This window comes from Astatotilapia calliptera, chromosome 15 (assembly GCF_900246225.1).
Source record: "Astatotilapia calliptera chromosome 15, fAstCal1.2, whole genome shotgun sequence".
NCBI lineage: Eukaryota > Metazoa > Chordata > Actinopteri > Cichliformes > Cichlidae > Astatotilapia > Astatotilapia calliptera.
In genome coordinates, this window is record NC_039316.1 from 21,799,625 (window position 1) to 21,826,004 (window position 26,380).

A 26,380-nucleotide genomic window follows, 5' to 3' on the forward strand; every position below is an offset into this window, starting at 1 on the left:
AAACTTAAGAGCACAACTGTTTGGCTTTAACTATGTACTAGCTGGATTATATCATTTTGAAAACTAGACATGTGGAGGACAAACAGGAAGCTGTCAGCCAAAACCATCTGCAGCAGATCCCAATATCTAAACGCCATGTCCTTAAGAAACAAGGGAAAAAATCCACCCAAGACCTGACACGGGATCTGAGAGATGCATCTGGAGCTTCAGATAATCGGTCTACTGTTCACTGACGCTTCATCAGAAATGCTTTCAGTTGAAGGGTGGCTGCCAAGAAGCCATTGTTCAGGAAGTGAAACAGGGAGAAAAGGCTGAGGTATGCCACTTCACACAAGAACTGGGATGAAAATCAATGACAACAGGTTGGATGTGAAATTCTTCGTTTCAAGTATTGGATTAATCAGTATGTCGAGGGGTCATCAGGAAAGAGGTACAAGAAGAAGTCTCTACAACCATGTTTAAAACAGTGGAGGCTCTGCCGTGGTCTGGGGCTGCTTTTCAGACAGTGCTGTTGGAGATCTTGTCAAAACTGATTGAATTATGAACACAGAAAAGCACCGTCAAGTTTTCATCCACCATGCAGTCCCAGGTGGAAAGAATCTGATTCCATTTCTTTATTTTTCAGCAAGGCGGTGATCTCAAACACACGGCCAATGCAGTAAAAACATACCTGGATAGAAACGCAAGACCTCTGTCAAACAAAATAAATAAATCTGGGTACATTCCAGGGAGGGGGGGTCATAACCCCCCTGGAAATGACGCCCTTGTTTGAATGTCCTTCAAGAAGCCTGAGAACTATTCCTGAGGATATTTAAAGAAATGACAAGAAAGCTTGACTCTGGGAGTTCAGGCTGAGTTGTAAACAAAGGTGGGCATATCAAATGTAAATCATTTAAGCACAATTTTCAACACTTTTAACTTTTATTGTTGAACTAAAAAAAGTTTTTATATTTTTGTATGTTGCAATAAATTGGGCCAACATCCGCGACTAAGGTGGCAAACAGCGTATCGCTTCTTTCACCTGTATTCAGCTCGACTAAAGCTCACTGTAGTCGTGTTTTGGCGTCCACGAAGTCGGGCGTTTGTGGAAGAGGCTTTTAATTTGATAGTCCGTAGCGGAAGCCGTTAAAAAAGTCTCGCGCACTTGTCGCTCTACGTAGAGGGGGGAGAGCGGGGGAGGAGGACGGAGGAAGAGGACAAGAGGAGGAGAGGAGGGTGCTGGTGGAGGGACATTCAGTCATTGTTACCAACTCGAGGACCGGCGAAGACCCCGCTTACTCCCCGAATTTTGCGGACAGCGTTCAGGTAAAGTTGCGTTAAATTCAGCGGGTGTGGAGGTGTTACTCGTAGACCACCGCCTCCGCTGCCGCCCGGCTCGGTGACTGAATGCACCGGTGCGGAGCGGTTACCGTGAGTCAGGATGAACTAACCGTCATCTTTTGTCTGCGCCGCGCCGCGTTCACGCTTCTCTCGGCTCAGGTCGCTCGTTTTTATTGCTGCGGGTCAGTTACAGCGGCAACCGCGACGAGCCTCCGTGTAACGCTCGGCAGTACACTCCCATGTATGAGCAGCAATTAGTGCCTGAGTCCCGGTGAGGAGCTATAGGAGGAGCCCGTTAGCGCTGACGCACAGGTAGGCTAATGGACGCGCTTGTGTCGCGTTAATAATGAAAGTTGAAGTGCGGCCGGGTTAGACACCGGCAGGTGCGACGGAGCAGAGGCCGTGTTTGACGTGTTGGTCGGGGGCAAAGGTGCGGGGCTGGGAAGGGTGTGTGCTGCAGCGATGGATAAAAATGTGCTCTATAAATAACAAATAACTTTAATAAATGACTTAAACAGTTTCTGAGCTGTGATTAGTGCAGATAACTGTAAAAATAATAATATTATTAATGGTCGGAGGTGTCTACTACCACAGCTGCTGCTATTACCACTGTTATTACTACAGAAGTACTGCGGGACGCAGAGTAAATCTCTTCAGACTTGCCCTTTAAATGCTCGCTCATTTGCTTATTTTGTAATGATCTATTGCTGTTTAATAATGCATTTAATGTGGACACTGATGGGCAGAACCCAGCCATAGTCAGTGACCTGAAAAGCAGCCGTTTGTGTGCTGCTCCGCTTACAATTAGTCCATTTTTTCAGTTAAAAGGTTTCCTTTTGGTTTGCACTTGTTGTAATTATTGGACCACTAACGTCTAACATTTACATTTACAAGCTGCTGTACTGTATTCTTCTGATTGCAGGCAGAGCATCGTTTCCACAGGGGGTCGTCGCTCATATTTCCTCCAGCATCATCGCCGTCTGTGAAGGCAGGAGACGGAGGAGTGTTTTCAGCATCTTAAAGGACCACAGCATCACCTAGGTGATGGAGGCCCTGTGACTCAGTGTAGTCATGGTGATGGATGCAGCCAACTTGGCCCTGTTGGATTACGCTGCTCAGCCCACGGTGTTTCTCTGTGATCTAACGAGGAGGAAGGGGCAAACAGATAGTCCTTAAGTCTGGTAATTTTTCCCACTTCCTGGTTAAAGCCCACGATGCTGACAGGGCTCGAGCCCTCTCCGTGAGCCGCCGTCTCCTGGGTCTTGCTTCTTTTCTCCCGTACGGATCATGGATCTCCTGTGGGTGCTTTCCGTGTCCATGCTGACCGTGTGTGTTGCTGTCCCCATGGATGCTGTGGCTGGGAGCCACAGTCTGTTCACCTGTGAGCCCATCACCCTGCGCATGTGTCAGGGGCTGCCCTACAACTCCACCTTCATGCCCAACGTCCTGAACCACTACGACCAGCAAACTGCTGCTCTCGCCATGGAGGTACGGTACATCGCTGCCATGTGATCTGAGAAAGACAAACCATCTATCTGTACACACACACACACACACACACACACACACACACACACACACAAATGTATATAAACTAAAGGAATGACAGTTTTTCTCTCACAGTTATGGCGCTCAAACTCTGACAGCAGCAAAATTCGTGCGATTCATTAAAAAAAATTTGCTCTTCACTATATTATAATAAATTTATAATTAAAAAAATAAAAATATGTTAATATAAAATTTATCCCCCCTCCAAAAAAACAGTCACACTCACAAAAGCTATTAAATTAAAATAAAGGATAATAGAATATAACTGAATATATATTATGCAATATGTAAAACCTGTACAAAAAAGAAATCTATGTTTTTAACACAGTTTATATATTTTTAAATGTTATATTTTATTTCTAGATTTCTCATGAAGCCGCGCTGCCACAGTGTTGGATACGCTAACTTTGGATTTGGTCACAAATGCCTTTAATAGTTTTAATGTTTTTCAACATTTAAAATGAGTTTACATTTTGAAATAGACATTTAAAAATGCTTAAAAACATTTTGTAATTGACAGTGTAACAGCGGTGAGCAAAGCTGCTGTTAAAAAGGCTTAAATCCCGTCAAGAATTTGCACAAAAAGCAATAATTAGATTTATATGTGAAATGTTACGGCACATGAACAGTGTTATTATTCCTGTAATCAGATCTGCCGGCCGGCTGCAGCTGTTCTAGACTCCAAACTAAACAGAGCTGTGATAACTGCCTCACACAGTATATGAAAGAGTGTCATGGAGGATTTCATATATGAGCTTCAGTGATTGTTGGATCGATCACATCGATCAGCCCACAGCATGAAACAGTCTCTCAGCTGAGAAGCTTCTTTCCCACATTTTCAGTCCAGACGCTTTTCTTTCCGAGGCGACGACGACCTGGATCACTGATCGCTTCACACACAGCTGAAATTGTGCGCTTCAGAGTTTTTAGCTAACAGAGCTGCCTGGATGTAGCGAGCCACAGGTGATGCTTGCTGTAAATTCCCTGTGTGTTCACCTGTACTCGTACCTGCACAGCCCTACGTCACATGGGCGCTGTTGGGTTAAAGTGATTTGAACGTTTGCGTTCTTGTTCTCTCGCTGCTCCTTCGTTCTTCTAAAGATGAAATTGGAACCTTTTTGGGATCGATGAGTGTCTCACACACCACAGTTACTCTATGTTGGCTTCAGCCTTTTAGTTCTTCATTTAATGAAGTTGTGTTACTGCTGTGAAAGGGACGGGGTCTGTTAAACAGGTTTGGATCTGAGCCGTGTGATGTTTGTGAGTCCGGTCACTCATGTTAGCCTTCAGAGCCCGTTGGGCTTCCAGTCAGCGTCCACAGTGCTGATAATCTGCCTCCGTTCCTCGGTCGTTTCTCTGCGTTCTGACGCAACGTTTTGAGAGCAGATTCACATGTCTGTCATACATGTGAAATGAGTGATTCGGTGTGCGTGGCACACTTTCTGCTCCCGTGGACACGAGCAGCTCGTTAGGTGTCAGCATGATCAGCTGTGTGTTTGCTGAGGAGGTGCCAGCCTACTTAAATGTGGCCCATCTAGCTGCTGAGGCTGCAGCGTGTTACCAAAACATTAAGCAGACAATGAAGGTTTCGTTTGTGTCCCTTTGGGCCCTGAGAACAGAGGATTATTAAAACGCCAGCGACTTAACAGGGCGTGGTGTCCTGAGATGGGTTTGAACCGCACATCTGGACTGTTGACAGATGAGAGCGATTAACCACGACATGTAGTCAGCTGCTGTTTTATATAACAGGCTTTGAGCAGCGAGCCAACGAGTCAGGCTTTAAGGAAACACAGCTTCATTGTTTTGGGTTGTGATTTCAGCCTCGTGGATAATCCACAGACTGACCATCCACAGCATCTCACTGTTGTCATGGCTGCTAAAAGATGGAGCACGGAGCAGATGCATCGCTTCATTAAGTTAATCCCGTCCTTTATGGCGGCCGATCCCTTGTGAAGTTCTGTCTGTCTAGTAATTACGGGCCAAACTGCTGTGTTGGCTCGGCGCTCTGCCGGCCTGTGTTTAGTTTATCGATGCCCCGCGTCACGCGCTCTTTGCTCCCTCTCTCTGCGTCACTTTAACCCTTCAACCTCGCCCGGCCCCACCCTGCCCGGCGTAGCGGATGTGCAGCACTCTGCCGACCATCTGTGCATCTGCGCCCGCCCCGGTTCACGGCGCTGTGTGTAGACGCGCTGAGGAGAGGTGGAGGTTACGTAACTGTAACGGGCCGGCTGTGCGCGGCGTCACAGCTGTGGTCTCGTTCGACCTCATGTTTGGAAAAGATGAAACTGGTCCCATGACCGTGCGCTCGTACCAGCACCGTTCTCGCTGTGCAGCGGTGCTTTCAAACGTGTTTCGAGGTTTCTGACGGTCGTTATTCACGTCTTCATTTCTCTGACTGATTAAATGTTACCAGCTGCATGTTGTTTGAGGCCAGGTTAGCTTTTTACGCCTGATCAGTGGGTGTGTGTCGCAGTGAGGCGAGAGAGGCGCTTCTGGTTTAGACGGTGTTCACTTTGATTGGTCATGGCTTCACAATTAAGTCTCTTTTAGTGCTTGTTTGGGTTTGGAAAACACACGGAAACCCAACAGGTTCCAACACCACGGAGCCCAGTCTTGGCTCTCGTTTCCCAGATAACTCGCCCCAGATCCAGCTCATGGGAGAATTCAAAGCCTGTGAGACGTCGAGGGCAGCCAAATGAGAATTGACAGTTGATTTTAAAGAGAATTAGGTCCGCTGAATGGGCGTGATAAGGATGATGAATGCCTCGCACCGTGGAGAAACTGGGAGTTGGATGAGAACCAACGCCTGCCGTTCTTACAGTTTCTGTTCAAACCCCCTGAAGAGTCTTTGTGGTTCCCTTTTCATGTCTTGCTTTTTAAGTATTTTTTTGTTCAAGATTTTAGTGTTTTAGGAAAGTAGGACAATTTGTCACGATCTCATGAGCTCCAAACCGATAGAGACAAACTGAAAATGCACTTTAATGACTCTTCTTTGGTGTGTCAGGTCTGTGCAGCTTTTCACAGACAGAATTTTCTGTTTTGCACATTTAGTATTTTATTTTCTACAGCTGTGAGCAGAATGTAACACAAACCACACAATTTGTTAAAATGGATTTTAATGTTCCCGTGTTCATCCTCGCTCGATCCGTCACCGCTGACCGCCGTATGACCTCGCAGCTGAAGTGGGACGGTGGCCTCGGGGCTCGGGAATCGGCTATTTCTGTGTCACAATGACACTGTGCCACAGTCGCATAGCATAACTGAGAGCGTGGCGGATTTGACTGGCACCACAAAAAGAGAGAAAGGACTGGGCCCAAATCCCCGCATTTAGAGATGCTGCACACTGATGAATATGAAGCAGTGTGGGCCCATCACAGGAAATCAATTACGCTGCTATGAACCATCCTCGGCCTGCAGAGCAGATGGCGTGTGGTTCACCGCTCGGTGATGATCATATTACTTTTCTTTGGTTAAGGTCGTTTATAAGTCCTACTCTTCTGCATTTATGCATCGTTTCTAATGCTCTAGAAGTTTCTCCAACCTGCTGCAGTCTGGTTGGAGGCACTTTCCAGATCGCAGCTCCAGAGGAGAAGGACGAGCGTCAGGCTCAAACTGGAGGACTTGGATCTTTTGTTAGGAGAAGATTTTCTCTAGAAAGAAGCTGAATGATACTGAGGACTCAACAAAACCAAAGAATGTCAAAATAAGATTCAGTTTCAGTTTTATTTGTCATATGCAAGTTAGCACAGGGTCAACATTGCAATGAAATGTGTTTGACGAGCAGCAGTCACTCAGCAGCATGATACAGAAAATATAATAAAATAAAATAATAAAGAAAATAGAAAAATAGTAAGGAGCAAAATATTAGAGAGACGTGGTAAAAGAGAAAAGATGACTAAATATACATGTATCTATAAATATAAATATATGTACACTAGTGATTAAATAAGAAAATCTTGAAAAGAAATATGACGGGAGGGCAGATGGGACATTGAATGAATGAACAATGATGAACAAATGCTAAAACGAGCGCCCAGATATTCTTATTATAACAGTGAAACATCAGTTTATGGCAAATGCAGCTCCTTTTGGAGGGTTTCTCTTATATTTAGCAGAAGCTTTCAAGCAGATAAGGGATGGAGCCATGGCAGTGGCTTTCACAATCATGTCATGTGACCGTCACGGCAAGGCCAGATGGACCACGCAATGGTCAGGGCCGACTGAAGATGTTAATTGCATTAGATGGATAACTGGGCTTGTTTACGTGAATCCAAAGCATCAAGATTAGGAGTCAGTGCGTTGGGGAAATGTGCTGACTACAAATTAGACACACGAGCTTTTTCTAGGTTATCATAACCTTTGTTTTGTCACGTCTTTTGGGTTATTGCTTGTCGAATGAAGGGTCCACAGCTGCACAAAGAATAATCAGCGGCCGGCTCTGAATCTCAGACTCACTCGTTTCCTCCTCAGATCAGCCTGTTGTCTCAGGTTTACAAGTGCAGATAAACTGTGTCGTGTTACAGACGGAAGAATAACCCAGATACTCCACCCCGCTCTGCCTGAATGGATGTGTAAGGGAGAGCTAAGGGGTGTGTGTGTGTGTGTGTGTGTGTGTGTGTGTGTGTGTGTGTGTGTGTGTGTGTGTGTGTGTGTGTGTGTGTGTGTGTGTGTTAAACAGAGTACTTTTTTGTGCATTCTGGCACGTTTTAACAGGCTTATTATGTTAGTAAAGATGTATCCCAGCTGATCACACACACACACACACACACACACACACACACACACACACACACACACACACACAACATGGTCTGATAAACCCAGCGTGACCTGGCCTATAAAAGAGCCTCTTGTTTTATTTAATGTCCAACACCGTGTTTATTGGCAGTGGAGTGAATAAGAAGCACAGCAACCTCTCACTGTGTGTGTAACTGTGTGTGTGTGTGTGTAACTCTGTGTGTGTGTGTGTGTGTGTGTAACTGTGTGTGTGTGTGTGTGTGTGTGTGTGTGTAACTGTGTGTGTGTGTGTGTGTGTGTGTGTGTGTGTGTGTGTAACTGTGTGTGTGTGTGTGTGTAACTGTGTGTGTGTGTGTGTGTAACTGTGTGTGTGTGTGTGTGTGTGTGTTCTCAAACTGTCTTAGGAGTGAACGACTCTGCCCGTTCGTCCTCTCTCGCTCACCCGGTCTCTCACCCTCCTCCCCCACCTCTTTTGTCCTCCCCCTCCCCCTACACAGGACTCACCCGTTGCCCAGGAAACGGTCCCAATTGTGCCGTTAACAAAAGGAGCAGAGGCTTTCTCGCCTCGCGGGAGGTGGTCCCCTCCGCCCTGCACCCTGACCTCCTCGAGCCCCGCTCTCCTCCCTCTTCGTCCTCCTCCTTCTCCTCCACCTCCACTCCGGTGATGCATCACTCGTCACCATGGCGCTGAGCTTTGAAATTTGGAGAATTGGAATGGCAGCAGAGGAGAAAGGGGGATAAAGAGTGAGGATAAGGGGGGGAGATGGGAAGAGAGGTGACTAGGAGATATTTTTTTAAAGGGCAAATCAACAAGAACCAGTCGTCCACAGTGGGCGTCACTGTCAGCGATTCATCAGTCACACCATCTCAGCCTTTAACCTCCTGAGACCTGAACTCTTCCACAGCAACATTTTTAATTTCTCTTTCATATTTGGGCTGATTGGGACCTGATGAACGTAAAAACAAAGAATCACCAGATTTATTATTTTACCTGATTTTTGTTTCTAAGAACAGTGACAGCCACATGTGAGGACATTTTTAATTTAGATAAAACAGAGGCAACGGCAATGAAAACCATTAGGCATACTAGGCTGTATTCATAATTAATACATTAATCTTAGATAACTTTCATCTTAATCTGATTCAAAACATGCTGGATAGTGTCCATGCTGCAGAGGTGAAGCTGAGGTCACGGCTGTTTGTCCCGGTTCTTCAAAGGCTGCTACGTTTAAGATTAGAAATATGCAAATATGCACTTTCACTACACCGTCCCAGGAAGCACGATTATTAGAGATGTTGCTCCTGTTCTTCGCCTCAGTTTGATGTGAGATGTGGTTATTTACTGTGAAAGCAAGCAGTCAGCGACACTCACAGAAGCTGTGCCTGCCTCGCTGTTACGGACGCACCGTACCAGCTGAGACGGTCCGACCCCGCTGACTGATCATCATGCTGACTCATAACAAATGTGTTTCGGAGAGTCAACAGAGTTTTTTTTAAGAAGGAGGAGATTTGTTTTTCTGAGCAGGTACACAACAAGACAACAGAATAACAATAGATTTTAGGCCCGATGGTTGTTATGGAGATAATGAAGGTTCGTTTTCTTAGAAAATTCAGAGCAGAAACCATCAGATTTAAAAACATGAGGAATATCCTGCTACCATTATGTTTTTAAATGTGTCAAAGAGGAAAAACAGTGACAGTGTTGCTAAATTTTAAAAGAACATTTTGGGTTCCTTGTGATCTTTTCTTGCATCCGTATGCGGGACAGAGCTGGCTCAGTCCTATTGGACGTGTCACAGATCTCACTGAGCGAGTTTTCAGCGTTACTGCAGCTCTGTTAGAATTACTCACAACTAGGGCTGGGCGATATGGCCTAAAATTCATATCGCAATATAATTTCAAGCATGTGCGGTAACGATATATATCGCGATATATTCTTTTCTTCTGTATAACATATTTTCCACACTTAAAATCCTTTAATTTTCTCAAAAATCGAGAGTGGGCCTTATGTATGAATTCTGGTCGTGCTTACTGACCTCGAACCGATTTGGGCAGAAATCTGTTAAAAATGTTTTAGTACAGCTTTGTAAGCCGCACTGCTTGATGGATGGTCAGAGCATTACGGCTGCCGTAGGGAGGAGCTTCGCGGAGTAATCTGGGTCCAAAACTCCGTCTCTTCAGGTCCCAAAGTCAAACGAACACAGAGTTAAAAACGGTCTAAATTCTTTCATCTTTAATTAAATAATCAGTGTTGCTGCTTTATCGGGTGTAACAATTAAGTTTAACACCCAGGCATCCATGAAAACAGAAGTTATTAAATTTAACGGAGTTAGAAGTTAGCAGGAAGTTAGCTCGCTAGTTTCCACCTAAACATGATATAGCATGTTCTGACTGAGAGATTTCTGAAACTAATTCAAACGTACAGCTCTGCTATCACTTCCAACATAAATAAAGACAGAAAACTAAACAGCAGTGGCGTTTGCAGGGTTACTGAAGTTGGACTACCTGGTATATAATGATGTGCTACGTGATTGCTAGCGACACAGCTATGTTAGCATAACATTAGCACAGTGAAGCTGGAGGATGAACGTCAACTTTTTTTCCACTCGATAAAAGTCATTAATGAATCGATGTTACGGAAGTGGAGGAAGCGCAGTTTTTGGCTTTCCCCATATTTCAAAAGTGCTTCATTTCTTTGCTATGACTGTCGGCATAATTTCCAGATGATAATGGTTGTAGCTGCTGCGATGCTTTTGACCAAAACAGGCGCAGCTTGATGACATCATCAACATGCGCTATCGCGATAGAGCATTTTCCTGAGTCGTAAACTGTGCAGCAGATCAGCCTCTTATATCTGCATCTATCCCCTCATTGGCTGTTTGTTGGCCTTGTTTTGGACTCCCAGAATGCACCATTTTTCGGCGACTGGCAGACACGTCTCCTCTGTGTGTGTTTCTAGAAGGACACATTATTCCACATTTTCAGAGATCAAAAATCCCATAACAAACTGCCATGAATCCATAATGACTGCAGCAGCAGCAGGATGGAAGCTGAGGTTACATTAGCATACCGCCAGCATCCACACAGTTGTGTGTTACACGCTCTATTCTCCTTACATCGCTGACTCTGGGGAGGAAAGCTGCACGACGAGCTTCTGGCCAGTGGTTCACCAGCTGTTTCTGCTGTGGCCACTAACACTAAACCCTGTGGAGAGTGTGATTGTGTGGGCAGAGCTGTGACCGGCCATATGTACCATCCACTGGCTCAGTCCTGCTCTCAGTGGCTCACATGATGGGTCGACTGTCATAAAGAGGCTAAATGGACACGCGAGGAGTTGCGGGAGGGTTAAAAGGGCAGGAGGGGGGGACAAGGATGGAAGAGCACAAAAATAGAAAAATGAGAAAAATGGCGAGATGATAGGAGGACAGATGAATGTGTTTTTTCTTTAGTAGATCATCCTGGTAGCCTGTATAGGGATTCGGCTTTGGCCCTTGGCGTCTCCCTTTGTAGCGCCGTCCTGTGTGGTACATCGTGTTCTATGGAGTGCAGCAGTAGCCCACGGGAATCAAACGGGAGAGAAAGAGCGAAGATGCAAACTCACTTGTGTTGCATTAGATCACGTTTGAGTGGTTTAGCCGTGTTTACAGGGCATCGCTGATGAAGTAATAGATGTCACAGGACTGCTCGCTGGCAGCGGCACGCAACGCGAGTCACAGGAGGGCCGATTGCAGCAGTAGCGCCCGTTTCCCTCTCGTGGAGGCCGCTACATTCAGGATTTTCTGCTGTTCTTCCTCCAGAGAATAGCCAGCCTCCCTGTTGTACCTGACTATAGCTGTAACACGATCACCAGGAAGCGCTGCAGCCGATAGTAAAAGTATCTGTAAGAGGTAACCGGCCACGCAGCTTCAGTGCACACGGGGGCCAGAGCTACATGTCAGTGATGATCTGTGAGGACCATTCATGGTTGCATCGCGTTTGAAGCACTTGTTTTCACGCTGGCTCATAGCGTGCACGAGTGCTTGTGTCATTACACGGTGGAGCTCGTGAAACGTGATGACTCCACCATCGGCTGGATGGTTGAGCTCAGTTACGACGGGCGATGCTCTCAGAGAGCGTATGCTGTGCTGAGCTGCGACTCGACCATAAATCTGTGTCATCGTGCCGTCTATCGCTGAGCCCACGCAGCGCAAAGCCATCAACGCCAGGAAGAGCGATATGAACAAGGCGCTGACAAAAGCTGCACGGACGTGGGTGCTTTGTGCTTTGAGGGGCGAACACCCACTCGAATCCTTTTACAGAAGCACGTCACATGTGTGTGGCAGGCGAGCAGGAGACGGCGCTGTGTTGCAGACATACGGTGGGAACGGTGTTTAAATCTGATTGCAGTTAAGGTGACAAAGTCCTGCGTCATCATTGCTTCTCTGAAAGATTTATCCCCAAACAGCCGGATTTGGACATGTCGCATTTTTATTGCTGTGTTTGCTAATCGGTGACGGACAGAGACGCTGAGCCGACACACAGCTGTTCAGTTTTGTGCCATTTTCTAAAATCTGAAATCTGTTACATTTGTAACGCCAACAAGATTCTGATTGGTGCACACACATGCACACACACACATGCACACACACACATGCACACTCGCACACGCACACACAGGACGTGGCGTTCTTTGCACTTTATTTAACGTTGTTGAAGCTGCATTGATTGGTTAAACATTAATATCCATTCCTCTAATAAACCCCTCCCCTCCCTGTTCCTGTCTGTCACATACAACTGTCTTTAAAATCTGGGGGAGGGCAGTGTGTGTGTGTGCGTGTGTGTGTGTGTGTGTGCGCGTGTGCGTGTGTTAGTGATTGACTTGGGTGTGGCTCCTTCTGTAACACACACAAACACATAAAAACTGCAAACCACAGTGTGTTTGGCTCACACACATGCATGGAAACTTCTATTTGCATATTAGCAGCAGGACCACGGATGCTTCCTGCACCCACTGTGTGTTGGCACAGTTCATGTGTGTGAGAGCATCATTGTGTCGGTCTGTGGGTGTGTGAACGTGAAGATAATACTCTTCCTTGTGTTCGTGTAAGCACGATGCCCCAGTGTGTCAGTCAGTCACAGCGTGGTCCACCCTGCAACACAAAGGCCCTGTGTGCGTGCGTGTGTGTGTGTGCATGTGTGTGTGTGTGTCTCCTGTCTGGAGATTGTGGGATGAATAAAGGGGCAGCAGGATCATGATTGGGGTGGATTATTAGTTAAGGGGCCGGAGTTGTTTTTATGGACTCAGGTGCTCGGCTGGTGTCTTCGTGCCCTCTGTGCCTCACGTTCTGAATGTGGAGTGATGCTCACGCTCCACTGGCGTGTTTCTTCTTTCTGTCTCCACCTGCAGCCTTTCCATCCCATGGTGAACCTGCAGTGCTCCCCGGAGCTCAGGATGTTCCTGTGTGCGCTCTACGCCCCGGTTTGTACCGAGTACGGCCGGGTCACGCTGCCGTGTCGCCGCCTCTGTCTGCAGGCCAAGAGCGACTGCTACAAGCTGATGGACATGTTCGGTGTGAGCTGGCCAGAGGAGATGGACTGCAACAGGTTGGTGCAGCAGCAGCAGCTCTGCTGGAGCAACGAGGCCAGCAAACATCCTTAAAATGATTTATTTTCATTATAAAGTTTTGTGACTGATCTGATGGTAGAGTCAGCGTTCTGCACTTGTAGCTTCACCTTTGAAGCTTTTATGTTTCCCCGAGGAGGAGTTTGCTAACATGTGACTGTGTCCTTGTTTGTTCGTAGTTTAAGGACAGTTTTTACTTCTTGCAGTTGCATTTATGCTTCAGTAATCAAATGTTTTATTTCCTGTATTTTCTTCTGTGGAAAAATCCGATTGGTTTGTTTTTGTTGAACACAGCTGACGTGGGAACAACAAAAACACAAAACATTTAAACCTGGTTTTCCAAACACACAAGTTTAAAAAATATTGATAAGCGATAAGAAACACAGCAGGGAGCAGAGGAGGTGATGTGGTCCTCGGTGCCATCTTCATCTCCCTGTAAACGACATCATTCAGGTACGAGCCACAGGTTCAACAGCTGCCCGAGGTCACCGCCTCTCGTCTGCTCTCAGGTTCCCGGACTGCGACGAGCCCTACCCCCGCCCCGTGGACCTGCTGTCCGGCTCGGACACGACCGAGTCTCCCATCTCCGTCCAGAGGGACTACGGCTTCTGGTGTCCCCGCGAGCTCAAGATCAGCCCCGAGCTCGGTTACTCCTTCATGGGGGTGCGCGACTGCTCTCCTCCGTGTCCCAACATGTACTTCACACGTGAAGAGCTGACGTTCGCCCGCTACTTCATCGGAGTCGTGTCCATCGTCTGCCTCTCTGCCACGCTCTTCACCTTCCTGACGTTCCTCATCGACGTGTCGCGATTCCGCTACCCGGAGCGCCCGATTATATTTTACGCCGTGTGCTACATGATGGTGTCCCTGGTGTTCTTCCTGGGCTTCCTGTTGGAGGACAAAGTTTCCTGTAATGCAGCTAGTCCTGGGAGGTTTAGGGCTTCGACCGTGACCCAGGGCTCCCATAATAAGGTCTGTCACTGGGCTTGAACCCTGCTGGTTTTCTCCTCCTTCCATACGTACAGATCCAGACAGACTGTGTGTTTTTCTGTTCTTTGGCAGGCCTGCACGCTTCTCTTCATGGTGCTCTACTTCTTCACCGTGGCCGGCAGCGTGTGGTGGGTCATTTTAACCATTACCTGGTTCCTAGCAGCTGTTCCTAAGTGGGGCAGCGAGGCTATAGAGAAGAAGGCCCTCCTGTTCCACGCCTGCGCCTGGGGCATCCCCGGCGTCCTCACGGTGACTCTGCTCGCCATGAACAAGATCGAGGGAGACGGCATCAGTGGCGTTTGCTTCGTCGGGCTCTACAACTTAACAGCCCTGCGCTGGTTCCTGCTGGCCCCGCTGGGACTGGATGTAGTGGTGAGGAAGAGCGTGGCAGGAAGTCCTGTAACGTCCTTTTGTCGCTGTGTCTGTGCACCGAGACGTCTCTGGTTCTTAAGTCTCCGTTTGCAAAACTGCCGGGATGAGAAAGACGTGCGAGTCGGAGTAAAACCTGAAGATAAATTCATACTTTATAAAATACATGTTTTTGTTCTGTTTACCTTTGTTTTCATTTCTCAGTGTACAGTTCTGAAAGTGTGTGTGTGTGTGTGTGTGTGTGTGTGTGTGTGCGTGTGTGCGTGTGTGTGTGCGTGTGTGTGCGTGTGAGTGCGTGTGCGTGTGAGTGTGTGTGTGTGTGCGTGTGTGCGTGTGCGTGTGCGTGTGCGTGTGTGCGTGTGAGTGTGTGTGTGTGTGTGTGAGAGTGTGTGCGTGCGTGCGTGCAAACGAGAGCAGCTGCTGCGTCGCGCAGCGACTTGCACAGATTTATCCGTTTATGTTGCAAATTGAATAAAATGACATGTGTGTGACATCACGTCTGTGTCTCCAGGTGGGCGTGGTCCTGCTGCTGGCAGGTATCGCTGCTCTTAACAGAGTCCGCATGGAGATCCCTCTGGAGAAGGAAAACCAGGAAAAGCTGGTGAAGTTCATGATTCGTATCGGCGTGTTCTCCGTGCTCTACCTGGTTCCCCTGCTGACCGTTCTGGCCTGCTACCTCTATGAGAGCAGCTACAGGCCCGTCTGGGAGACCACCTGGGTCCAGGAGAAGTGCAGAGACTACCACATCCCGTGTCCCTACCAGGTAAACAAAGTCACCGACTGGTAAAAAAGCAAATAAATAACAAAGGATGGAGACGTTTGATCGTTTCACACATTGTGTTTGAGTTACATTATAAATCGCTGGTGCAACAACAACAACAACAACAATAATAATAATAATAATGTCCTGAAATACAGAAAAAACCCAAAGAACACTGATTGATTCTCAGGTTCGAGTTCTTCACCGTTACACAATCGAGGGATCAGGAGAGCTGATATAACCAGACTGTGTGTTCATCACAGCATTGTGCACACACACACACACACTCACTCACCTGCGATCGCTGGTATGTATGAGACGATTTGGTAATGCGCCTCAGCAGCTGCGCTAGCCTCCAGCATCAGCACGCACAGCGGAGCTCCTCCCACAGAGCCGTTAATAATTCAGACGTCTCGCGTTCTGTTCCTTTCAGCAGCGATCGCCTCCGGCCGCTGCAGACGCTCAGTGCTGCAGAGGCAGACTGTTTCTTGTCTGCGGTACTAGTGGAAGAGAAGTTTGAACTCTCAGGTTTGGATGTTGGTCTCTGATACTTTTACCTCCAAGTGTCAGAGCTCAGCCTTATGATGCTGTTAGCCACGGGAAGAGCTGCGTGTCCAGGACGCAAATGAGACGTTTGTGATGCAAAGTTGTGCTCTTAATCTGTCCTGTAAACACTGTGTGCGCGCTCTGACTCGCCACAGTGCACTACAGAGATGCTGCTAGCTGTAAAGATTTTTCAGTAGGCGTTCACACACGCGTGCATCAGCAGAAAGCTTCGACTGAACTATATTTATATCTGGAACGTTCTCCCTGAGGCTGAGCGCTCTGTAGAGCTCCTGAGATGCTCAGTGAGCTCACATGGCTGGACAGCCGTGTGGTCATACAGCCTGTAATGAGGATGCTGCCTGCAGTCATGCATCCAGTCTCTTATCTCTGTGCGGTAATGAGTTCTTCTGTGGATCCTGAGCCTCGAGGCTCTCCACCCGGCCCGCTTATAACGAGGCCATCATGACGACATCTGTGTGGACGGGAAGCAGGAGGAGAGACGACAGGAAGCAGCACTCCGGTGATGAGACAGAGTGGGCCAGCTCTGTGCGCTTTCCTAAACTTCAGCTGGAAATAAATGACCTCATTTTAACTGTGACTGAGGAAATCTCTCGTTTACACGCTGACAAACAACATGCATTCAGTTTGGGACACTGCACTGTAGGGCTGCCACGATTAGTCGACTCGTCACGATTACGTCGACTATCAAAATCGTCGACGACTGATTTAATAGTCGACGCGTCGTTTGAAGCTTTGTAAGATCACAAAAGACGCAGGAATAAGTAGCAGGATTTAAGAGTGTAATAACGGACTGAAACAGAAGATGGCAGCACTGCATGTACAAGGATGCCAGCTGCCGTTAAACCCCGAAGAAGAAGAAGCAGCTGTGTCCCAGAATTCATAGCGCGGCCCAGCTCAGTTTCCAACAATGGCGGCAGCTAGTTAGTTTTAATGTTACTCTTATTATTCTTTCTGGGTCACAAAATAAACGTTTAACATATTTTCAGGCGAGAATGTAGCTGTGTAAACCTCAAATATCTGCTCAGTTTATCAGGACACCGCATATTTTCAAAAGCGCTCCGACGTTTTCGGAGACGTCTGTTACCCACTAGCTCGATAGCTAGCCGGGGGCTAGGCTAACTAGAGCCGTGAGAACACCGGACTCCCGGCAAATCGTTTTCAAACCCACCGCCGTCTTTCACTACTCAGGTTAAACATGATATATAAGTCACTTAGATAACTTAAAATGTTGTTTGGCTTTTTTTAGTATTTTATTTGTTCCTGAGTAAATCGGTTTGGCTGAGATTAAAGTTATAGTTTTTACACAGCTGAATAAACGTCAAGCAGACAGCTGATTATCAGAAGTGTGAGATGCTCCAGAATTTACTCCGGTGTCCTGTTATATTTTAGATAGCAAGGAGTTTATTAAACTTCACTGAGACAATCTGCAAATGTCATTAAAATTTAATAAACTATCATCTTGTCTTTATTGTTAGTTAGCACAGACCTGAAACACTTAAAGCTGTAAGCTAATGATAGTTATATAAGAGCAGATGCTGCTGGTGCAGTAAGCTGTACCTTGTATGATTAGTCAACTAATCGCAAAAATAATCGGTGACTAGTCGACTATCAAAATAATTGTTTGTGGCAGCCCTACTGCTCTGTGAGGGCTGCCAGTATCTGCAGCTACAGTTAGCTTAGCACGCATGACTGTGTGAGGAAAGCTGCAGAAGTGCAGTCAAAAGTTGTTTCTGCACCTGCATGGATGTAACTGCACTGCAACTTTACCTTTTATTGCTCGCTGTGTGTTCACGTTTGACCCGATGGGATCATCCATCAGACACAAACCTCCACCTTTCACAGCAGCAGCAGTGTGTTTGCACAGAAGCAGGAGGAGGGCGCTGGTCTGTTAGTTAGAGATGGATGACACTGTGTTTATGCCCTCAGCAAGGTTCATCATCAGCAACAGTGATGATGTGGAGTGGAACACACACACACACACACACACACACACAGGGAAGCGATGAAGCCACTCAGTCAGCAGGCCTCTTAATGAGCTTGTTCATGCTGATGTTTGCATGCACAGACTGACTGATGGCTCCACGCTGCTGAACACTGATGATGATGTACATGATATATCTTTTTTACTTCTGTGTTACAGTAAGACCATAAATTGTATTAAGTGCTTTACAAACCTGAGCCGATAGAGTTACTAATCTAACGGGAACTGCACTAACTCCACCCTCTTCTGTTTGTTCCAGGTGGAGCAGACCAGTCACCCCGACCTGGTGTTGTTCCTCATAAAGTACCTGATGATGCTGATTGTAGGAATCCCCTCTGTGTTCTGGGTGGGCAGTAAGAAGACCTGCTTCGAGTGGGCCAGTTTCTTCCACGGCAAGAGACGTAAAGAGTACGTATGTGTCACACTGTGACGGCGTCTTTGTGTGATTTTGCTAAATATAAATAAGCTTACATGAGGTTTGTCCCAGTATTTACAACTCAAAGCGCTTCATCTCTCTGTGGTGATCATTAGATTTAGTTTTAACTTCAGAGCTGTGGATGGCAAAATAATGAAATAATAATTTAAAAAAGTATCCGAGTGTAGTTTGAATGAGACACACAGGGCAGCAACATCAGCTCCCGTATGTTCTCAAAATCCTCTTCAAAGCAAATGAATGGTCAACAATGAGGCCGTCTTTGGCTGTGTCCCAATTCAGAGTCTGCACGCTTGAAGTACGCATTTTAAGTGCGGTTACGTCACCGCCACGTGACGACGGCTGTCCCAATTCAAAGTGTACTTCAAATGCATACTCCAAATGTGCTGTCGATCTCCCCAAATATCAAGCGTGGTCCGGTGCACGCTTCGTGGTCCCATATATCCCACAATTCATAGCACGGCGGTGGGTGTGGATTATTTTGCTGTAAAATATGGCAGAAGGGAGCGGCCGAAGAGGGTTTTTCCAAACTTTATTGAACTTATAAAGCGAACAGTCAGTCATTCCAGTTCAGTTTGTACAGTAGACATACAAGGCAAATAAGAGTAACAATATACAGCACAATGAAATAAGAAGGAGAAATAAATAAAGGATAAAAAAAAGAAAAAAGGGGGGAATGTGGCAGACTTCATAAAACTTTGTACTTGAAAGTTGTGACAGCTCAGTCGTTAAACATTTCTGAATGAATTTCAATCAATGATAAACAGACGAGGGGCCTGAAAGCTGAAGGCTCCAGTTCCCATTCTACTTTTAAAAAGGAAGCAGAAGTAACCCAGCAGCCTGAGAGCAAAGTGCTCAATCAGCATCATTTGGTGTTATAAGATCTGATTATTCAGGACTTGATAAATGAGAATTTAATTATAGATTTACCAGTAAAGAGACACTAATATTGGGGAAACATCACATCGTGCAGATAGACAGCAGACTGCAGTTTCCTGTAAATGTGGACTTCCTGTCTCTTCCTAATCTGTTCTGTAGTCAATGGAGACACTAAACAAGGACTCGCGTTCTCTTCCCGAAACACATTTACAGTTCAAACATTTTACAGCTTGGCAAACTGAAATGTTTCCACATATACTGATTCAAATATTATTTTAAGGAGACCTGGATTTCATTTCTTTTGTGTTGCACGTGTACAGCAGCTGATGGGAGCGCGGCTGTTTCAGGGCAGCTGCTGACGCTCCGGAGCTCCTCACACATGGTCCCAAAATAACAAATAAAAACACGTTTGCTTAGTTATCACATTATAAATGCAGAGTGTGCACCTGTCTCACACACGTATCATTAAGCCTGATGTGAGGACCTGCAGGTGAGCGCAGAGCTTAATGTGAACAGATCCTGATTTCAGTCTTCAGTTTGTGTCCCTACAGTGACGCCTTCTGAGGCTTTCACCTCCTCTGCACCACTTCCCCTCCAAACAGAGCATTAACCCCCTCTCCCGTTGCCTGCTCCACACATTCCTCAATCCTCTTCTACCACACCCACCGCCCCTCCACCTTCCCCCTCTCCCTCCCTTCCACCCTGCATCTTTCCCTGCCACCTCTCCCCTCCTCCTCTTCCTCCACCTGCTGCAGCAGGATGGTCAACGATAGCCGACAAGTGCTCCAGGAGCCCGACTTCACCCAGCTGCTCCTCAGGGATCCCAACACCCCCATTGTGAGGAAGTCACGGGGCACATCCACGCAAGGGACCTCCACACACGCCTCTTCCACCCACCTGGCCATGCTGGACGAGCCGCCGAGCGCCAGCACCAGCCGAGCCGGCTCCGTGCGCAGCGCCCGCTCCAAGATGAGCAGCTACCACGGCAGCCTGCACCGCTCGCGAGACGGCAGGTAGGTTCTGACATCGCGGTCTTTCATTAACCCCGCCCACCCGCACAGCCCCGAGGCTCATTTCTGCTCCTCTCCATTTAGATACACGGCCTCCAGTTTCAGAGCCGCAGACGAGCGGCTGCCATATGGGAGCCTGCCTCGTCTAAACCACCAATCACAGTCCAGGCACTGCAGCACCAATCACCTCGACAGCCTGTCGCGGCACGGCTCCGCCCAGAGGCTCGAGAACCAGTCGCGCCACAGCAGCATCAGGGACCTGAGCAGCGGGGCCACGGCGGTTCTCGGCGTGCCCAGAAACGGGATCCACAGAGTCCTGGAGGAGGATGGAGCGACCGCCTGAAGGGGTGGAGTCTGAGGAGGAGAATGTCGACGAGCAGCCACTGTGATGGGTTTGGGAGCTCAGAGCTGACATATCGATGAAACAAATGCTGCATCAGCTTAGTGACAGTCTGGTTACAGAGGGGGGGGGGGGCACGGGACAGAAATCTTTGCCTTAAACATCCTCACAGCTTTATGACGTAGCCTCCAGTGTGAATCTTAGCACAGTTTTTAAACTCCACCCAGTCGGGGAACGACGACTGAGCCAGACAACTAAATGTGACCGACCGCACGACGCGGCTTACTTTGTATAAAAGGACTTCGATGATGGACACGAGACATTTGGAGCTCCGTCCTCTAGTCTTTAGTGTTTGGGAGGTTTTTGGGGTGGGGGTGGGGCTTAGATTTATTACCCTTGTTCCAGGTTTTCTTCTGTTTATGAGGGGCAGCCAATCAGGAGAAGACTGGCCTAAATGGAGAAGAACTGAAAGAACTGGTTTCAGTGAGGATGAAACGACTGAATGAAAGTTCTCAGATCCATCCACAGCTTTTAGATCTCTGCTGAATCTGAACCTGCTATTCTGCACACGAAGGCATTTTAAGTCTGCTGAACTTTCTAGAAGCCTCGCCTCATTTTAAAAGCTGGATTTTAGTGAGTGTTTTATTGCACCTGTGCAATAATGTTTGGAACGATACAAGGAAATCATGTCAGTCTGTGCTTTGCTGTTTTAAACCCAAGGGCTGAAATCCAGAGTATACATGCTGAATCCAAACTCCTGCCTTATGACTGCGAAGAGAACAAACCCAACAGAGGTGATGAAGCACAGATTCAATGACCTCAAGCAGATCACCAGCGACCTTCATGGAGCTGTACGGACACCTGAACACAGCTTACCTTCCCTTTCCGTCCGAACACGTTCGCTTTGAGCAGATTTACTCCGTCCTGTTTGCAAATGTGTCCTTACTAAAGTTAGAGCAACGTTTCCTCCAGAGGCAAAACATGTTCATAGATGTAAAAAGTGAATTCCTGTTGGTCATTTGTAATAAAGTTTCAAAACAATCAAAAGCTTCTGATGTTTCCTGAGGAGAAATGAGCACACGGTAACACTGAGTGTATTTGTAACAGCCCTCCGCTTTATTGAAATACATCGGAGTCAGGTTAATATAATGAGTTCTCCACGTAAGTGTGGCAGCCGCTTCCATACATTATTTTTGTTTTGACCTTACACCTTAAATATTTTTGTGCAAAAAAAGAATCTACATCAGCTGTAGTGGGTTATCCTCAGTAAAACACCCAAACCGCTCCAAAAAGAATAAAACGACAAACTGAAAACAAATGATTACATCTATAACATGCAAAACTGTACAAATTATTACAAAGCAATCCTAGAAAACAAAGTGGAATATGATATGAAAGAGCAAAACAATATAGAAGGTACTGGAGATAAGACCTCACTGAAATGTAAAGGCGTTTCCATTTCTTTAAATTGCGGCACTTCGGCCGTGAAGCCACCTGTCACCCAATACTCACTGCCGCCTCCACCCGAGTCACATTCCCTCACTTACTGCTGCCCATCCATCAAATGAATCAAACTCACCTCGATCGCGCTCATCTGACTGAAAATTTGTTTCCTGAGTTTCCCCTTCTCGCTCTCTTTGAACCGGGACATCTAGGATCAGATTTTCTGCACAGTATTGGCCAAAAATGAAAAACAGACGCCGCCTGGCTAACACCTCACACACCGGCTCGTCGTTCTGCAGATGAACTCGTCGCAGGAACGAAGGAGTCACTAGCTTAAAAAAAGTTCTAAGATATTTGGAGTAAAACCAGCTGGGAGCTCTAAACCTCTCTTCAAATTAAAAAATAATAAAAATAAGAACACCTGGAATGAGCTGTTTGCAGCTCTTTGCTGTGTTTCCACAGGGGGAATGACCACTGAAGAGTTTTCCCTTTCTGACAAACAGGACGAGTGGAATCATGTGGAGCGAGGCTAAAACCCTCTGTGGGTTCTTTGATGCCACGCCGCCGTGTCCCTCGGGTCAAAATGCCTATAGGAGATGAACAGAGGTAACAGGTTTTTGGCTGTGAATGCCCTGCTCTGCAGCCAGAAGCTGCCACACCGTTTCCCCCTCTTCTATTTTTTTAAAGGCCTTTCCACTGACAAAGGAAAAGTAAAGTAGAGTAAAGTAGAGTAAAGTATTGCCGTGGAGGCGGCTCAGAGCTCCGGCCCTGTTCAGGTCACACAACAACAACAGGCAGAGGTCATTTACTCCATCGCCTCCAGAACACAAACCCAGGTGTGACTTCCTCGCACTGTTTACATTCTCGTTTTTTTTAATCCCTCCTCTTACAAATTTTCACGAGTCATTAAAACGTTGGTTGGAACGAGCAAAGTCGCGGCGCCTCCCTGTTGTGTCCGTATTTGGTGAAACAGCTCATCTCAGCGACCTTTCAAACACCACCAACAGTCAGAGGAGCACAACAAGGCAACAACCGCCTGTGTGTGTGTCTGTGTGTGTGTGCGTACAGGCAGCAGTGCCGATACACAAGTCAGCTTTTTTCCCCCCACTCATATGAAGTGGAGGGGAGGGATGCGCACACGTCATAGAAACAACATGAAAACAAACAAATCTAAAATAAATCAGTAAAAACAAAATAAGTGGTTTTAAAATGGCTTCGAGTGCGAAACAACCCGGAATCACTCCAAACAAAAGCGGGAAAATAAAGGAGGAGTTTTCCGCCCCGTGTAGTTCTCTATAGTATTTTCCTTATCATATATTACTCTCTACTCTGAACCTATGTACATGACTGTGTCGGGAGTTTTGGCTGGACAACGTGGAGCGTCCACGACGGAGGACGCGCACCCCTGATGATGTCGTTCGCTCTGGGGAACCGAATGAGTTTGTCGTGTGATGTCACAGGAGCCGCTGTTGGAGCTTTTTGCTGATGGTGGAAATTAAAAATGTTATAAAGTCGCTGCACTTAGTATCAGGAGCAAAAAATAAAAGTAATTCCTTTTTTTATCTTTTTGCAGCACCCAGAGAGAAAGCAGGTGGGGGGGGGGGGGGGGGGGGGGGAGCCCCTTTCCTCGTCTATGATTGATAAATAAATTAAAACACTGTCCCCTGAATCCCGGCGGGTCCTATGTACAAGTACAAACCTTCTGCTCTCAATAATATTTCATCTTCTTTTTGGATTGCATCGTGACTTTTTAAGAGTCTCTCAGTGAATCTCGACAAGTTGACCAAAAAGAGCCAAAATGGGAGCTTCCTGTTCCTGCATCACCTGCCCGACATCACACACACCTTCTCTCTCACACACTCACACACACAAGCCAAACATCAGCACCCACATGTACACCACTGATAGCATTTGATAGCTTGTCCCTCGCTGTCTAGCGAGTGTTTCGGCCCCACTGTGGAAGAACGCTGAGACACAGTGCGGGGGGGTAAAGTGGGACAAATCTTCTTTGGGAGGGAGTGGTGGGCAGGAGGTGCAGTTCTCTGGGCAGTGAGGGAACAATATTCAAAAAAGGAAGAGTTGGAGAATTTGGAGTCCTGTGCTGTCGGTGGGTGGGTCGTTGATGGGTCAGTCGGTGGGTGGGTGAGGGGGGGTCGGATGGACCGCTGGGGGCTCATGTGTCCCAGCCCATCCTTTCTGTGCTCTCCAAGGACAGGGACTTGGTCTTGTGTGGGGAGGCCGGGCTGGGAGGGCTGCTGAAGGTGGAGCTGTTGGAGGCCGTGGAGTGGCGCGGGGAGTCCGAATCCTGGAGGAAAGAGGGAAGAGTTGGAGAAATTAGACGATCCCTTCCACAAAGTAAACTGGGACGTGTACGACAGATGAAGCTGCGCCTCTGTCTGCTCCTAACAGCTACTGATGACGAGTGCTTGCTGCACATGCACTGCTCATTAATCTGCTTTTTGTGACGGCGGGGCAGACAGGAAGTCAGACTGAGTGACGCTGACCCGCCCCCGCCTCGTCTTCCGCTTATGCAGATGAACGGCTCGATTGACCAGAAATGATCAGCTGAAGGAAAACAAACATGCAGGCAGGCCGAGCTGGTGGTGTGTGTGTGGGCTTGCTTCACCCTTGTACAGCGTGTGAGGCTCCTTCCAGCTCACTGATGTCCTGGGTGTTTCATACACTGTGTAATGTACGTTTCTTACAGTTCACCGATCCAATCGTCTATTTATATCCCATCTAAACACACCCCACCTATAAAACACTAAAGAGCACAGTCACACTACGGCTACACGAAGCACAGCTGCATGAGTCCGTGTAGATGGGCAGCAAAGGCGCAGCTACACTGCTCCCGCCCACATCGACCTGACACGCTCAAGCATGCACACTCTTGTTCTCTGTCATGAGAGAAGTTTTTTCCTTTGTGTGTGACGGCACAGTCTTACAACCAGGGGCCTCCTGGTGGCACCACCAATATAACGAGGAAACATCATGCATTGAAAACTTGTGTGGATTATTAATGCCAAAATATTTATGTTTATTCAAGTTTGTGACATCGTTCCTTTACTATGTATTCATTTCCCATCACCTGCTGAGTAACCAGAGGTCTGGTTGTGCTCTGAGCTGACAGCTCCTGGTTAGGAAACATGGGCAGGCCATCGGGGGGCAGTATGGAAGCACACATGCTCTGTGATTAGCGATGGTGAAGCAGCGCCGCGCCACTCCATCGGCAACGAAAGGCGATGACACGAAGGCCAGATGGTGCAGCTGAGAGATGCAACAAACCAATCAGAGGCTGCTGATGTGACGGCGCTGAAATGGTGCAGCGAAGGCGACTCAGTGGTGTGTGTGTGTGTGTGTGTGAGAGATACACAGTGACACGGTGCTCTCAGTTGTGTGTTTGCAGCTGTTGACGTTACCTTCATCTTACTAAGCAGGGTCCTTAAAGCCCTTTTCAGATCGGGGGTCTTCTCCGACGGTGAGACTGCCTGCCACTGCAGAGGAGAGTTCAGACTCAGCGCCCAGCCCACAGACAACATGCTGGGGTGGGGAGGGATGAGGGGAAAGGGAGGGGGACAGGCACGAAGCAGGGAACAGCTGAGTTAGGATGGAGGGAGGCGAGATGGGGCAGGATGGAGTTGACAACGTCCAATGGGAAGGGAGGACCAGCAGGGGGAATGACAGGGGGACTGGGGGGGGCAGCCGTCGCCCATAATTGCTGTTTTTATTTTTTTCCTGTACTCTCGATCAGAGTCACTTCATGCGAGTGAAAACAACTTAGAAGTGATGTTGCCGGAAACCATTATGAGCGATGTTGCACCACCAGTGCCAGACTGGAGTCTGATTGGCTCTCATCCGACCTAAAAGCTAAAAGCAAGAATCACGGCAAATACGGCCTCTGCTGACATCACAGGGAGCTAACACCTGCGGAGCGATGGGATGAGGAGCGCGGCCTGCAGATGTCGGGATGCTCGTGACTGATGGAGGAGTTTGGTTCAAAGGGGAGTACAGGCAGTTTCTGCTGATAATGTCTACCTGCTAAAGCTCACGACAAGAAAACAGCCGTCTCTATGTGGACGTCATACGAAGCTGATGTTTGATTGACACGATGTTGCAGGTTCGAGCCAACAGCCAGTAAAAACTGAGTTATTTAGTTAATGTTTGTTTGGACGAAACACTTTGTTTAATACTCAGAGTCAACCTCACATGAAGCTGCACGTTCACTGACCTCTCTGTCGAACTGTGAGAGCGGAGCATCACCGCAGTCCACCCCTCCGCCAGAGGACAGGGAGCTCTCGGAAGGAGAGGTCATGGTCTGGCGTTTGGACCCGTAGCTTCCTCCTGACAGCTCCCTGCGCAGAGCGCTGCCATTCTGCGAGGACGAACCTGCGGAGACGAGAG

General features: G+C 47.5%; 2 protein-coding genes across 15 annotated transcripts in view; one reads left to right on the forward strand and one right to left on the reverse strand.

Annotated features, from left to right (window-relative positions):
* Positions 1 to 1,154: 1,154 nt before the first annotated feature.
* Positions 1,155 to 26,380, forward strand: part of fzd3a (frizzled class receptor 3a) — a 38,136-nt gene continuing 12,910 nt past the window's right edge. For 2 of the 6 annotated variants that reach the window (XR_003269742.1, XM_026142337.1), the window contains exons 1-7: positions 1,155 to 1,305; positions 2,243 to 2,808; positions 12,992 to 13,188; positions 13,717 to 14,179; positions 14,270 to 14,569; positions 15,078 to 15,329; positions 18,134 to 18,282. Coding sequence is in view for 5 of the 6 variants with exons in the window: in XM_026142337.1 (XP_025998122.1) it covers positions 2,608 to 2,808; positions 12,992 to 13,188; positions 13,717 to 14,179; positions 14,270 to 14,569; positions 15,078 to 15,329; positions 18,134 to 18,282 (1,562 nt within the window). In the remaining variant the exon portion in view is untranslated. Of the gene's footprint in view, positions 1,306 to 2,242; positions 2,809 to 12,991; positions 13,189 to 13,716; positions 14,180 to 14,269; positions 14,570 to 15,077; positions 15,330 to 18,133; positions 18,283 to 19,722; positions 20,200 to 20,280; positions 21,584 to 26,380 lie in introns of those variants that run through there. The other 4 variants (XM_026142333.1, XM_026142334.1, XM_026142335.1 and 1 more) reach the window with 4 other exon arrangements.
* The window catches only part of cdc42bpab (CDC42 binding protein kinase alpha (DMPK-like) b), a 70,682-nt gene continuing 67,887 nt past the window's right edge, over positions 23,586 to 26,380 (reverse strand). For 6 of the 9 annotated variants that reach the window (XM_026142325.1, XM_026142324.1, XM_026142329.1 and 3 more), the window contains 3 exons: positions 26,208 to 26,365; positions 25,399 to 25,473; positions 23,586 to 24,284 (listed from right to left, as the gene is read on the reverse strand). In XM_026142325.1, the coding sequence (XP_025998110.1) occupies positions 24,153 to 24,284; positions 25,399 to 25,473; positions 26,208 to 26,365 (365 nt within the window). In that variant the 3' untranslated portion in view covers positions 23,586 to 24,152. The remainder of the gene's footprint in view (positions 24,285 to 25,398; positions 25,474 to 26,207; positions 26,366 to 26,380) is intronic. The other 3 variants (XM_026142328.1, XM_026142330.1, XM_026142331.1) reach the window with 1 other exon arrangement.